At 42.2% G+C, this 16,220-nt stretch overlaps 1 protein-coding gene across 2 annotated transcripts in view; it reads left to right on the top strand.

The window, feature by feature from the left end:
- Positions 1-16,220, top strand: part of POU6F2 (POU class 6 homeobox 2) — a 464,893-nt gene that overhangs the window by 323,714 nt on the left and 124,959 nt on the right. For both annotated transcript variants that reach the window (XM_079931511.1, XM_079931510.1), the window contains one exon: positions 15,692-15,987. In XM_079931511.1, the coding sequence (XP_079787637.1) occupies positions 15,692-15,987 (296 nt within the window). The remainder of the gene's footprint in view (positions 1-15,691; positions 15,988-16,220) is intronic.

Genomic DNA, 16,220 nt, shown 5'->3' with positions numbered 1-16,220 from the left:
GCAGCCTGATCCGCCAGCAGAAGTTCTTAGCCTTTGTAGGGGGGTATGGATGGGCTTTAGAGGGGTGTGAAATCCCCTTAAAAGTTACGTTAAATTTACAAATATAAATAGGTCTCTTGGAAAAGGGTAGATATTTTTTATCAGATTCTCAAGGAGGTTCAAGGTCAAAAAAAGCTTATCTCAGCCTTCAAATCTCAATGTGGTCTCAACACGGCATGCCTAACAGGTGTAAAAGAGATACATATATACCATAACCAGGTATTTTTTTGCACCTACTACATGCTAAGTGGGAGCAGAAGAGGCCACACAGAAAGATGAGCTGAGTTTTGAAAAAAGAATAGGGTCATGACAGAGAGGAATGAGGGGAAAGGCCATTTCAGGAAGTAGGACAAGCATGGACACAGGAAAGCCAGGCGTGTGTGGGAAATGATACACAGGCTGTCCGATGGGAACGCAGGGTACGCGTAGGAGAACGGTGGAGCCAGTGCCAGAAAAGTGAGGGCTGAGGTGTGAATGGTTTTAACGTGAAGGGTAAGGACTTATTTTGGCGCCATAGAGAAATGGTGAAAATCATTAAATAAGGAGAAATATTAACTTATCACACTGTATCATGATTGGGCATTTGCGTGTCTGTTTTCCCAGATAGAACATGAATGGACTTTGGGAAAGCAGAATCAGAGTCTAATTCATGTTTATACCTCCTGCACAACTCCCGGCCCATGGTAGGTGCTTAATAACTTATTAGAGAAAGGAGGGAAGATGGGTAGAGAGGAAGGAAGGGAAGAAAGTGAGGGAGGAAGAAAGGAGGAAGATGGGAGAGGGAGAAGGAAAGGCAGGTAGGGGAGGGCGGGGCTGGTCTTTAAAATAGATGAACAGAAAGAGAAAACACAAGACCGCTGCACTGGTCCAGGCAAGCAGCAATGAGAGCATTCATGAGGGGAGAGAGTAACATATTTATGAGATGCTTAGCTGCCATAAAATTCAAATTCCCATCTTTCTTTAAACAGCTTTTCTATAACCTGTTTAGGCTTTGTATTTAATGATCTAATTCATTGTAAGCAGAAAGGACCTGTAAGCGTTGTTTTACCAATACTGTTAGTGAATTTGTGCTTATTCCTCCTATGCTTTTGCCCAGTTTCCGCGGTGAACAGAGCACGCGTTTGCTGATGGAAAGGAGTAGAGGACAGCCGTGGAACTAGGAGATAGTAACTGACCCAGCGGCCCCCCACATCTGCATTGCGATTCTGCCCGCTCCCCTATCAAGGCAACGCTTGTTATGCCTGGCTGACTTTCACATCCTGCTAGCCCGGTCGTACTAAGAACCTGACCTTCAACTCAAACCCTCTTAATCCGTATGCTCTATGATGTTTCTCCCCAGACTGGGTAGAATTTGGATCAGCCTGTGTTGTAATGACATTTTTCACTCTTCTAAGATTATGATTTAATCTGTCCATCTCAGACCCACCTGAAGCTCTCTTCTGTTTTTCCAGATAACCTTTCAGGGCACGGTAAGCCTGTCATTTCCTCTTTGACCACATTTTATATACACGTATTTCATGTCGAATTTCCATAGCACACCTTCAAATCCTGAATCCTGAAATGTTAATTCGCTTCCTTTATGAACTTTCTAGTTCATAAACAAAATTATTCTCCAGAATTTAGGATGTGGCTCCAGATGTGTCTGAGTGGCTACCTCTGCCTGTACAGCTATAAAAAAAAGGAACATAGGAATTTGCCTTAATTTTTTATGTAAATGTATAACATTCTCCAAAGTTAATTGAAGATCATGCTCAGAAGTCACATAACTTACATGTAGTCGCCTAGAAACCCGAGCAGTGGATCTTTGTAACCTCGAGAATTCTGTCATTATATCTTTTTTTGTGAGCCAAGCCAGAGCAAGCATGTGACACAGGGTAAAAAGAATAAGATAAAATTAACAAGTGGCAAATCGAATTACAGTTCCTGCAATTATCATTTCTCAATTATTTAGTGAACATCTACTATATGCAGGTTGCTGAGAGAAGGCAGGAAGATTAAGGGGGGAAAAAAGAACTGACTAAAACCGGGTTCCCTTCTGTAGGAAGGGACTTGGTAAAAGAGGCAATCGGGTGCACATTATTCATTGTAATACAGGGCACACCGTGAATGTCCCCTTATGGGAGTGCAGAGGACAGCAAGCCATCCTGGCTCCTGTGGGCACCAGCCCTACCTGGCAGGGCAGCTGCTACTCAGCTCTGGTTCCCATACAGGAACAAGAGTCGAGTGACCACACCTTCCAGATTATTTTTAAGAAAACTGGACAATGCATATTTTATGTAGATGCTCTGACTTTTTAATCTTGTCAACCAATTTGAACTTTTTAAAAGCTCTATTTCTGTATGTGTGGGAATGAGGCACCCCTGTCTTCATGTCCATGTACCACCAGCTTCTACCTCTGAACTAGAAGTGAGGATTCTCAGAGGGGGTTAGAATGAGTCTAGAAAGGTGGGCTGGAGCCAGAGTCATTCTCCAATATGGGCTGAGCAGTATGATTTCATTCTCTGATGAATGGGATCTATCATAATTCTCTTTTTAATTTTTTAATTAATGGTATAATCCCATCTGTGTTTTAGAAAATTAACTCTGGTGGTGGAGGGGCACTTGACACGTGATTTGATAACATTTGTTGAATTAATGATTGAGAGAAAGAGGGAGCAGGGAAGGTAAGAGTTTAAGAGGCCGGTTAATAAGCTCTTTCAATGATCCAGACAAGGCATAATGAGGTGAAACTTAGGAAAATGAAAATGGCAAGAAAGTAATATATACAGAAACTATCTGGGAGGCAGAGTGATGCCTTTGTGGAGATCATTAACGCTATTCACTGAATTTTTCTGACTCTCCCCCTCTCCAGGACTTGATAGTACGGCACTTCCTGGCTCCCTCGTAGTTTAGGGGTGCCATGTAGCTAGTGCTGGCCAATGAGTTGTGAGAGAAAGTGATGGGATGACTTCTGAGTCAGAGCATTTAATTCCCACCCTAAAAAGCTCTCTATCCTTCTCACATCATAGGCAATGTCCAAGATAGTGACTGCCCCATCAGCTGGGTACCTAAGGTGACTACACTAAGCTAAGACCCCCCTGCCAACTTATGATAGCCCGAAAAGAAAAAAAAAATCTTTGTTGGGCTAAGCCAGTGAGATTTGGGGGCTGCTTGTTACCACAGTAAAACTATCCTATGCTGACTGACACATTTGTGTTTGCCTCTTTTGTCCAACTGCATTAATGAAGTAAAAAGAATGTCACTTTACTTCCCATAGCAAGATCAACCAGACGGGCAGAAATCCACGAGACCTTTGCAAAAGCATTTGTACCCATGTAGGTGATATGACCACGTTACATTCTAACACCACTGATATTCTAGCGTCTATCGCTTTTTATGAAGTTTCCCAGGATTCTTTTTTTGAGGGCTCTTTTCTTCCAGTAGGGTTATCATTAATGTAATTAATTATTTCACTAAAACTCTTACATGCCTTTTCTCGTTTAATTTTTTACATGTGAAAGCCTAAAATAAAACTATGTGAATTGAATGACTAATTTGCACGTCAATACAAAATAACCAAATTACCCGTGAAGTATATTAATGATCCAACTAAAGAATTCTACTTGTAGAGATGGAAAGAAAAAATAAGAATGAGAAAAGTAATAATATTTATGATGTAATGTGAGGAACTTTTAAATAGTAAACATTTTGCTACACAATTAAAGTCAACTGTTACAGTTTTCTTTTCTATGAATCTGGAATAGAATTACAAATCTGGCAAGGGTATATTTTTGATGTCTGTGTCTCGAAATATAAATGAAGCTTAAGGAGAGTTTTATCATTTACTGTGCAGGCCACGAAAAGCTAGGATATGTATGGTCTTAGTATCATGTCTTGAGTTTAGATTTCTTCATCTGTAAAGTGAGGGGAGATATACGCTATTTCCTCTTCTCAAAAAATAAGCAAGAACCGATAAGGTAAGATCTATAAAGCTTTTTGGCAACCCAGAAGTTGTCGTATAGGAACAAAATTGAATTGCCTGTTTATGGAGTTTAAAGTTCAGCCTAGATAAGGAAGATTTGTAGTGATTGGGGGGAAATTAGAAAGAAGAGAACATAGTCAGATTCTTAAAAAGAAACATGCTGTACAGCCTAGCCTTCTAAAGGAATCAGCCACCGCATCTTTGTCACTTAACTTTTTTTAATCTGAACTGACAGATCACTGGAGAATAACTGTAGGGAATAATCCCCACACTGGCAGAGGGGATGGATTAAATCAACCATGAAAATAAGCACTGGCCCATGTGTCTATAGCCTAAAAGAAATTTGAGTGAACACAGTGCTGTGTTTAAACCATGAGCAGTATCCATTGAACTGCCTGTAACATTTTCTCCTGCAAATGCCCATTTGAAGGGAAAGGCAAACACCAATGTTTTGAAAGCCAGGGTACATCTTACTTGCTCTGCTAACTTAAAAAAAATTATATTATTTTATTAGCATAGGAATATAAAATAAGCATGTGTCTCCCTTTCCCCCCATATCATGGCTTCATTTTTAGTGAGTATGGCTTCATTTCTACCCTAAAAAATTTTAAATATCCCTGGGAAAACCATGCTCAATAAATGTTAGCTATAATTTTAAACCTTTTAACCTCCAGTGAAAAGGTGGATTGGCCTTCTGAGAAGAGATTATCAAAGATGTAAATAACTGTTTTTCACATTTAAGGAGGAAAAATAATGGGATTGAATGTTACATGAGTGCTTCTTTGAGTTGCTTTCTATTCCACCCAAATGCATTTTCTGTCATTAAAGGAATATGGTATTAAGAAGGAAGGGTGGCATAGTCAGTGACGTACTCTTAATCTCAGACCTCTAAAAACAAACAAACAAGCAAAACCCCCTTAATTATCCTGAACTGGAGAATTAGCAGAGCAGTGAGAACTGATACCCAAAGCCTTTGCTAAACTCTGTTTAGAAAAGGAAACCATTTCTTACTGGAGAGTTAGGATTCTCTGATGAATAAATTTGGCCTCATCCGTTGAGCAAAAGAATTTCAAATCAAGAGTGAATATTTCCGTATACAGTCTATGATACCTACAGGTTATGGAAAAATTAATCAAGCAAAATCAAGGAACAGAATCTAGAATTCTGGACTTTAGTTAAAATGCACACTCAAACCCTACAAGTTCTAATTTGATATGGTATTACCACCTGAAGAAGACTTGACAATCTGATGGCAATAGGCAGGAGGGGGTTATTTAAATCTTTTTTTCTGAAGGAAGATCTTATTTTTAGAAGTTTAGTATCGATGGAGCCGCATTTTCTTGGCTCATGCTATACGCTATTTGAGGAGAGAATATCCACGCCAGGTTCCTCAGAGCTAAAAATCCCTGACACTGATGCTTTTCCAGTGCTTGGGGAGAATTCTGCTAGGCCCCAGGTTGTCCTAGTTAGTCATAGAACGTTCCAGCTCTGGTTTCCCATCTTTGAATCTTTCAAGAACATTTTTTGTATTTCTTTCTCCTCTCCTACTAGACGATATGAAACACTTGGCCTTCAGGGAATTTGCATTTTTTAAGAAATTCATATTGCGTGTACCCTCCCAACACCTATTTACATTTTTAATCATCCAAAGATGTCTCTTATGCTCACTGGAAGTTTCTGTTTGGCACGAATTAACCAATTTCACCACACTGGATAAGCTTGGTTCTAGATTAATCCATGCAGCCTTAGTAAGGGTAAACTTAAGAATTTCATTAGGCTTAGTTTATACTGAAGAGATCTCATTACTTCCTCCAGAGACCCTGATATATAACACATATATTGTGTGTGTGTGTCTGTGTGTGTGTATATATATATATAAATTATATGTGTATGTATATATACATTTATATATGTGCATTGTGCATATATGTACATTGTATTTATGTATATTGTATGGATATATACATTGTATATATGTACTTATTCATATATATACATTGTACATATGTACATTATGTGTACATATACATTGCATATATGGACATCATCCATATATATGCATTGTACGTATGTACATGGTATATATATGTGTACGTTATATATACACTGTGTGTATATATATATATATATATATATATATACATCGTATATATGTACATTGTGTATGTACATATATATGTGTGTAAAACACTTCTTCATCTATAAAATGGTCATGTATGACTACATCAGATAGAGACACCTTCAGGTTACTCCTAAGTGGATCCCTCTCAATATTAGTTCCACACACTTGCATAAATTTGGGTCAAAGAAAAGCAAGATGATGGGGTTCCGAGGTCACGTGAGTTTGGTCAGTGTTAGATGAAGAAATGTTAATCAGGTTTCTTTAATGCTGAAATTCGAAGTCATTAATATTCTGATGCTCATTATGGATTTCCAAAAGTAGGATACAACATGCCATGTCTCATAAATCATTTGACCATGGAACAGTTTTCTTTCATGGGACCTATCTGGGGACTAGCATCCTGTGAAATGGTCTCTGAGAACATGTCTCCGACCATCAGGAACAAATGTCTATTGTGGATTTTTCAAAAGAAGTTTCATGCCTCAATTGGTGTTATCAACAAAGCCCAAGGTGAATTCAGTCCCATTTAAGGTCTAGATCTCAGTGTAAAGAACTCAAGAAACTCAATCCAAATAGTGTCCTGGGATGGATCTGAATATCACAATATCTCAGCTAGACTCCTCTCCACCCTCAGGATTACTCCCCCAAGGCAATCACATTGAACCATTTCTGGTTTCAGCCTTATAGGTTTACCTGCACATTTCTAAATACTTTCCATTTACCTCTGACTCGATTTATTAGTTTTATGTACCATCTGTTCATTTCTGCTATGGTGTATTTGGGTTTAGCTCACTTATGACATCTCCCACTTTCTTCTCCTCCCTCCTCCTAATAGAAGTATAGAGTTATTTTTTGTTAACTTTGTAACTTTAAATAGCATATTTAAATCTCCATTTGTTCTGTCAGCTATAGAGGTGTCTCTTGATTCCCCACTCAGTGCTCTGGTCCTCACTTCCCCTCCTCCCTCCCACCAACCTCTCACTTCTACCTTGTCAAGGATGATAGCATTTGTATTCTCATTAAATCCTTCCTACTTTGTTTACAGGTTGTTTAAAAATTTGAAGTCTAGTAAACATTCTTAACTTTAATGTGGCTACCTAATTATTTCCTGCAGAGCCAAAATATGTGCTCTGATCAGATGTCCTTCTCAGTCTGGATTTTTGTGCCACTCAAAGAAAATACTCAAATAGACTATCCTTTCATACTCTACCAAGTGCTCAAAATTATGCCACATTTTATTGCACAGTTGAGTCATGTTGTTTGTCTCGTCTCTTGTTTCTTATAAAACTATGCATTTCTTCTTCTATTGTTTGTTGGTTTTGCCTGAAGTGTCTTATTGCCCATCCCTTTTATGATGATGATGAGGAGGAGGATGAAAAGAATGGTAAACCTTCTGTAGAAAGTAGTTACCATCTTTCAGCTTCTTACTTTTCCTATAGCATTAAATCCATTCAGTGTTTCTTCTTGGAAGTCAATGACTTCTTTTTCTAGTTTGGAACAGATGCTTCATTTCTAGATTGTGGCTTTCCAGGCAGCTTTTGTTTTCCCTGAAGTTTACAGTTTCCTTTCTTTTTCTTTTTTTCATACTCTCAAATTCTTCCAAAAGCACAAATACTTTATCACTTCCATGGAATCCCCCTTTTCTTCTGGACATATTTCAGTAGAGCCCTTCCTTTATGCTGCAGTCTGGACTGGGTACTTACTCTTTAGAACTTCCAGACAGCTGTCATAGTGGGGCTCCCTTGTACTGTTCTCGTGGGGGATGCACACTGCTTTCTGCATCCTAAATCTTCCTCTTTCTTGGTTCACCCCCTTATTTTGCTGAAGTATCTATTCAACTTCCTAAGAAAAAGGTAAGTAAAGATAAGCTAAGTCCTTGTAAGTTCCAAAATGGGCTTTCTTCCACTCTCACTGTTAACAGTTTAGCCAGCAATAAAATTCTTGGCTGGAGATCATTTTCTTTCAGAAGGTAGAAGGCATTGCTCCACTGATTTTAGCTTTTTATTGTTTTGCTAATGAGAAGTATGGTGCCTATTTGCGTTATGTCTCTTTGTATGTGGCCTTTTATTTGTCTCTCTGAACTCTTATTTAGGATTTTAAAAAATCTTTATCTTTGGTGTTCTGCAATTCCATGGGGGAAGTATCAGTATCATGGGGGGTGTTTTTCCTTTCACCTTGGTTGGAACTCAGTAGGAACCTGGATGGACTTCTCAAGACTCGGAAGAGCCATGAAGAGCTCTGTGTATTGGGGTGAGACTGTGAACTGACTGGTTTCTTCAGGGTGACTGAGAAGAGAAGGATGTACTTTGGGGTGCCACATCCACATGGGAAATCCTAATTCTTCCCCAGTTTTTTCAGTTTCTTTAGAGGAGAGCCTTCCCATTATTTTCCTGAGAGTTTAGGCCTAGCTGGGGGCCATTCTGCAGGTGGAGATGTTGGGAGGTCAGCTGTTCCAGAGGAAGGCCTCAGCAAACCCCTGTGGGAATTCAGGGGAACTTGCCACCTTGAGTTCTCAGCCTCCCTGATACATTGCTGGGTGGGTGCATCTCCCCTTGGGACGGCCCATGCCACCACTTCACCCCTTTGCTTTACAGTGGGCACTTGTCCTCCACTTTTTCCATCTTCCCTATTTAATGGGCATCTAAAAGCAAACAGTATGTCTCGGACTTACGATACTCCAACAAGAGTGTTCCCCTAAATGTCAACAAAGGCAGTAATGGGTGGAAAATTGCTCTTCTATCTCAAAGAAGGTGTTAAGGAATGCTGGAAGATTCCCAGATGTCTGTTTTCTCTTCTTTCCAACCAGTGATTTTTGTTTTGAAATTTTTTGCCAATGGAAGAACAGATTCATTTTTTGAAAAGAAATATCCTCAAAATTATGGAGATGGATAAACAAACTGCTCAGGTTGAAGGCCAAGGGAAGAGCCTTCCCCTCCTGGATGGGCTGCTAGGAGCCCCAAGGCCAATAGCTCCTGATCCCGTTGGGCGGGGGGCGGGCGTTGGTGCTTTAGAATGCAGACTTTGTCCTACCCTCTGGAATCCACTTGTCTAACAAGTTCCCCAGGCGATTCGGTTCCATAATTTGAGATAGAGTTGGGGAAAACACCTGACCGGAGAAAGAAGCTTGTGTGGCTCAGGCAATACATGGGAAATTTGTGGGAATATGTTCAATGGAAGAATTTCTGTCTTTGTTTTCCCCTGACATCTCAAGAGATACTTAGATCTCTGCCTTAAATGCAAACAAAGCAAATGACAGATTAAAGATATTAGCAGTATTTCTGGAGCTGAGAACACTGACTGCTTGTGAGATGGTTACACATCATAATCTTTGAGGCAGAACTGATTTTGCTTGTTTGGGGTATTGCTGCCAAAATAAAGGCAAATTTTCCAGAAAGTCTTCACCTTCTGTACTTTTTCAAAGTCCCAAGTCCCCAAAATGCCGTTTCCATGTACCTTACAAAAACTTCTGTCTGCCGGTGCATGCTAGGGATGCTGTTAATGAGGGTACCAGGAAGCGTTCCTGACCTGCATCCTTGCTTCAGCTACCTTGGATGTTATTACTTGGTGGGGGGTTGGAAGGAGGGAAGATGTCCAGTTTTACCGACTCAAATTCTTCTGGTTGAGTTGTTCTAGATTCCATTTCTTTCTTCTTCTAGGGATTTCAGTGGGCAAGAAAAGTGAACAGTAAATACAGAGTTAGGGAGGCAAAGGCTACGTACATCAGGGAGCACGGGATTTCCTTTTCGGTGGCGCATGAGTTCACTGATTTGTAAGACTGGGGCTGATCTGGGAGTCACTGTCCCCAATTAAGGGACAAAGCCATTTGGAGAACTCTTTGCAGCCACCTGACTATACTCTAGAGACAACACATCACAGAGTTCCATGGACAACGTAACCTGATACCCTACTTGGTTACTTTCCTTAAAATGTCACCAAGCTGCGCACAGTGTTGGGGCCGCCCAGGGTCTAAGTGTAGAGGAAACATTCTCTCACCACAGAGGCAAACTTGTGACACGAAGCAAGTGTGCTGTGGCCCTTCCCCACCTCCCATCCACTCATACCTCTTACCCCCTTTCCCTCAACCCCATGTCCCTGGTCTCAAAATAACTCATGGCTCACACTCAAATTAGCATCTTTATCCTCAAAATACACATTTATATTTCATATCAGCAGGCTTTAAAAAACATTTTGCCTGCAGCAGGACAGGGCTACAACTGTACACACTTTCTCAGGAGCTGAACGATTCATCACTGAGCAGACACCTTCAAAGCAGCCTCTGTAAGCTGGGGACCTGTGCCACCTCTTCTCAAGAGCAGGGCCATGGAAGGCATCCCTCTACGAGGGAGTAGTTATCTTCGTTCCAACCCTCAGGGGGAAATAGCTTGCCCCTGATTCTGTTCTGTTAAGAGGCTTTGGGAAGTGGCAGACCTAAGACTGAGTCGGCCATAGTGCTCATTAGCTGTGTGAACTCAGGCAGGTCACTTAACCTTTCTGAGCCCAAGTTCTATATGTGTAACATGGCAGTGATATCATCTATCCATATGGTTGTCCTGAAAAGTTAATTCATCCGGGGACTTCCCTGGTGGTCCAGTAGTTAAGACTCCGTGTTTCCAATGCAGGGGGCACGGGTTCGATCCCTGGTCGGGGAACTAAGATCCCACATGCCACATGGTGTGGCCAAAGAAAAAGCTAATTTATCCATTTTAAATGACAGTGCTTTCCACACTGTGAAGCACTGTCTGATTTTGAACCCAAATTGCAGTCACTGTTCTTGGCCTGTTCAGAGTCCAGCTTCGGCAGCATTTCTAGAGGGGTGTCTCGTGTGCACCTCAGACTGAATCCACGGTCCACGTTGATAGCAATCCATTGCTCCCGCTGCCAGACCTGTGCCTCTCCCCCTCCAGTGGACACAGCATTTTCCTTCCGGTGCCGCCCGGCATCCTACAACCCTGCCCATGTCTGTCCCTTTGCTCTGCCAGGCACAGCCCTAGCCCTGGGGACTACACAGCCATGCAGAGTGGAGAAGGATTATTCCCTTCCCTCGTGGGGTCCCAAGGCAGTGCGGCTTGGTCTCCAGTGTGCGAATATGGAGAAACAGCTATTAGCTATTAATAATATTGTTATTATTACTATTATTATAGTAAAATACACATAGCATAAAATTTGCCATTTTAACCATCTTAAAGCGTACAATTCAGTAGCATTAAGTACATTCACAATGTTGTCCAACACTCCCCACCATGTAGTTCTAGGACTTTTTCATCACCCCCGCCCAGGAGCCCCATACCCACGGGCAGTTACCCGCCAGCCCCTGGCAACCACGAATCTGCTTTCTGTCTCTGTGGATTCGCCTATTCTGTACATTCCATATAAACGCAACTATCCAGGATGTGGTCTTTGGCATGTGGCTTCTTGCCCTTAGCAAGAAGTTCAAGGTTGCCCTTTGTGTTTTTACTTGGTGCTCTTTCCCTCCCTAGGACCAGGCTTGCACCAGGGGACTGGGCTAAGGATGGGCTTGAAAAGCCATTACCATCACGCTCTTTGCAGGATTTCTGGTCACTTGCAGTGATAAAACCCGCCCACTTCCCTCCTCCTTAGCACGGGTCCTCTCCCCTCTGTAAGTGTATTGCTATAAGGCAACTCAGGTCCCAGCCAGGCCCAGAGTTTGTAATCCTTCCCAGCAGACTCTCAAACCCAAGCCTCCAGTTTGCCAACCACGCCCACAGATCCCCGAACCTGGAAAGTCCCAGAAAATGCTGACACTGAGCCCCTGACTACACTGATTATAATAGTCTGATGTTGTACTTTGCGTTAACAAAGGTGAGTGAGCGTGTTGCTAAGAATCACGCTTCCTTTAGCATTTGAGTCCTATTCGGCTTTCTGTGAATCCCGAGGTGTTTCAGTACCTTGCAAAGTACAAGAAACGTTTGTATTTCTCCAGCATCATTCACGGCCTTGCCCTTCATGGGCAGGTAGAGAGAATGAGTTTCCTTTCCGTTTCTCTGCCTTGGAAGTAATTGTATGTAAAGCCCATCCCGTATAGTTCTGATACCTCTGTGGTGGGGCTTTATTTATGTGCCTGGTTTCCTGAGAACACCTTTAACAAAGATCCCAAAGAAGAAAATGTTTTTCCTAAATTAGTTGATATATAGAAACTGAACAAATGGAGACATGCAAGCTTCTTGACTTCTCCTTTGTGATATTAAATTATTTATTTGAGAAGTTCCGATCCACTCTAGGAAATTCCAAGTTCGATAGAAAATTGTTTTGTGTTTCTTTTTCAAAATTGTAAGTTTTTAAAATTTCAAACATCCTAATGAAAACTTCTGTGCCTCTCTTTTAGTTCTTTCATGCCTACTGTTAATGTAGTTAAATTTTATATTAAACATTGGCCCATGGAGTGTATAGTAACCAGACATAGAGGAAATAATCATAAAAGGACATAAATACCAGGGAAGAAAGTAAAGTCTTAAATCTTCTGTGAAATAGGGTCAAAGCTTTACCCCCAACAATCATCATTTTATCTGCAAACATACTCTGTAGTTCAAATATGTCCTTGAACCTTCCTAACTTGTATCTGTATCTCAGTATGCTTTATACAATGAGCAATTTAGAGGCTCCATATTTTAGTATTTTTTTGCTTTTGTTTTCATATTATCGCGTAGGTGCCTTTGGCATTTTTTAGACCAGAGTGGCATTCTTGTACAGCCCCCTCACGCTTTTCTTTGCATCCAGTACATACCTGAACATATTTTGTTGTCCATCATTTCTTGCTTGCAAATGTCAAATTAGTTCATGTAACTCAAAGAGGTTTAGTTTAGGTTAATGCCTTTCCAGGCAAGATGCAGGTTATGGGAAAGACATAGCCAAGCGATGTGAACTCACCAACATCAAGAAACGAAGACATATTTGGGAGCACGTCTCATTAGTAGGTTAGGCTCTGCTGCACCTACCCGTCTGCCAATGTCCATCTGCCAATATTCCCCAGTCTTTCCTGTTTTCAAATGCTGATTTAGATAAATGCTTTTCTAACCAAAATGGAACAGTATGGTATTTAAGTCAACCATGAAAATAAGCACTGACATACGTGCCCCCCACCTGAAAGAAATCAGGACAGGTTTGATTTGAATCAGGCAGGAGGCCAGATGCAATCAGGTTCCCAAAGTCTATAACTCCACCAAAAGGAGAGCTCAGGCCCCACTCCCCCAGGACCCTCCCTCCAGATTGCAGAAGATCCTGGGGGGTCAGAATTGAGCTGGGTTCCCAGCTGTTCAATAAAATGTGATTTTGTACAATAGGAGCAGGGAGAGGGGAAAATGGCAAAGCCAGATCATTCTCTTTAAAGTTCCGATAAATGGGATGCTAACTGGGTATTATTTTTTTTAATATGGACTTTATTTCTTAAAGCAGTTTTAGGTTTGCAGCACAATTGAGCAGAAAGTTCAGAGTCCCCATTGACCGGGTATTTTCCAGCCCTGTCTCTCACACGCCGTCTCTACCTGTAGAGTCCCAGAGCACTCTGGATTTAAATGAAAGGCAGGACGCACACTGGGCTGAGTGTTTGAACAGACCTAGAGTAACTCACTGACCCAGTGAGGACTTGCCATTCCCACTGGTCCAACATGGAAGCTCTACATGGACCTGAGAGCACAGAATTGGTATTTGGTGCCCCTGGGAAAGGTCAAGCTCTCATTTCATCAATACAGCTATGCCTTACTTTAAACAAACCTGATTATATATTTAAAATCTGACTTATACCAGTGGTGAATTGAGAGTGATCCATCTTCCCACCACTTTCAAAGACAGGCTCCCACCTCTCTAAGGTCTAAAATCAACAAAACGGCCCAAAGTTTCTGTTCCAGGCAGTCCATTCTCCACACTGTCCTTCAGAAACATCACCTAAGCCATACTGTCATCTGGGTGCCCCTCCAGCCTGGAATATCCTCTCCTCCTTCATTCTGGGTATAGAATTCACTCTCTTGAGCCCTCTCGGTCCTCAGGAACACTGCCTTGGCCTCTCTAGCCCACAGAGAAACCCCTCTCCTCATTTTCCTGGACCTTTTGGTTAGTTTCCACACTGTTGACCATTTAGGCAATTAACTGAGATGTATCAAGCATCTCAGTTAATTAGCAGGACTGTAACAGGCACCCCAAACCTGATTATTTCTTACAAGTTAATCTTATATCCACAAATATACTATAAACTCCTTAAAGTCAGGACTATGTCTCCCTGTTAAATCCTACGTACTATCAGACACAGCATTAGTGCCTAGCTGGTGTTTTCATTTCACAAAATGATTCTTAATTTTACAAAAATAGTCCCTGGTTGACTTCCTTACAGAGAAACTTCTTCAGATGTGCTCAACATAAGGTTCAAAATACATATATTTTTTAAGAACGTCTTTGTTGTATGAAGTCAGGTGTATGATATGTCACTTTACAGAACCACTAGATTTTTTTTTTTTAAATGGGGACTAGTTTAATGTTGCAAACAGGAGTTACTACTTTTGGGAATCTTGACTAATTCTAAGTAGGGCAGGAACAGGATATCATTGCAGCCAAGGCCTGTGGGTTCAACAGTGATCCTTATATTTAGTTGTAGGCTTATTAGAAAGCTTTTAGGCTGATATTCAGGCAAAGAAAAAAGTGAACTTGTAGCAGTCTTTTCTCTAGATCATTCTTTGGCCGAACGGTTTTTCTGCTGCAGAAATTGTTCAGGGCTAGATGGGCACATGGGAACAAATATAGTGAGCTCGGTGTTAAGACAACTTATCCCACCAATGCTTACTTTTCACAGAACAAGGAAAAATCTGGAAAGATGACTTCATCCTCTCGGTTCCTGGCTTGTCCTTGAGGTGCCAGTGTGACCAGTCACCACAGTGCACAGTCGCTGACTATAACCCTTCCGGTGTGGGGCTGTGTCTCTCTGATGAGCAGGCAAAAAGTTCAGACTCAAGCTTTTGATTCTGCAAAACTAAGAAGCATGTACTATCTTTAAATTTTTTTAAAAAACGGTAGAAACTTGAAACTCAATGTCTAAGCACATTGGCGGAGGTCTGAAGCAGCGAGTAGAAATGACACCATTAGTGGTATCGATGATGAAAAGGAGATTACGAACACTTTAGCTTTCTGTTCTTAACTCCATTTGAGCGTTTGCCAAAAGAATTAAATGGGTTGAACTTTAAAAATCTAAATCAGATCTTGAAAGTCTAAGTGTATTTCCCAAGCAGCGTGGAAAGGAAGAGAGGGAGAAAGTACTTAAAAATTACCTCTGTTCCTAGTACACCCGCTTGGTTTGCTCCGTCCCTTTGGAAGTAATGCCTGATGGGTTACACTCTGGTCCTCCCTAAATTTTAAAATTTCCCTGAGAAGTGACTCTTGTTCTCGCAGTGCACCGCAACCCTCTGAAATACCACGGAGTTTCAGGGCATGAGGGTAAACTTTTTCTAAGGGGGAGCTGTCTCGGCTCGCCCGGTGCCGGCTGTCAAAGGCACAGCACGCGGTTTGGTCGTGTACGTTTCAGCTCCACGTGTTTGTTTCAGCTCCACGTTCCTTCTGTCTCCTCGCAGCTACCTCATCCCTCAACTCCCAACTGCAGCAGCTCCAGCAGCTGCAGCAGCTCCAGCAGCCGCCGCCGCCGCCGCCGCCCGCCCCGCCGGGCAGCCAGCACCCGCAGGTGCCACCGCAGTCCCAGCCGCCGCCGCCGCCCGCCTCCCAGCCGCCGCCGGCTCCTCCCGCCCACCCTCACCCCCAGAACCGGAACCAACCGTCTCCAACTCAGCAGAGCTCCAGCTCCCCTCAGAAAGCCAGCCAGTCTCCGGGACACGGCCTCCCGTCGCCGCTCACGCCACCCAATCCTCTGCAGGTACGCACCCCGCCCAGGGCCCAGGGGACCGGGCCGCCGGGTGGCGCCCTCCCCGGAGGCAGAGGGCAGGCCAAACTTAGCATCCACTTCCGCAGCGTCTAATTCAAATTGATCTCTTAGAAGGAGGGAAGAGGGAGCAGATAGCGGGCAACTGGGGATGCATGTAAACGAAACAAATAGTAGCCCATTGACGTTGCCCTCCGAAGGATAAATGTTATCTGTTTCCTCCTGTG

The sequence above is a fragment of the Stenella coeruleoalba genome (genome assembly GCF_951394435.1).
Source record: "Stenella coeruleoalba genome assembly, chromosome: 9".
Classification (NCBI taxonomy): Eukaryota; Metazoa; Chordata; class Mammalia; order Artiodactyla; family Delphinidae; genus Stenella; species Stenella coeruleoalba.
Note: the sequence above shows the minus strand (reverse complement) of the source record. Positions and strands in the feature narration are given on the sequence as shown.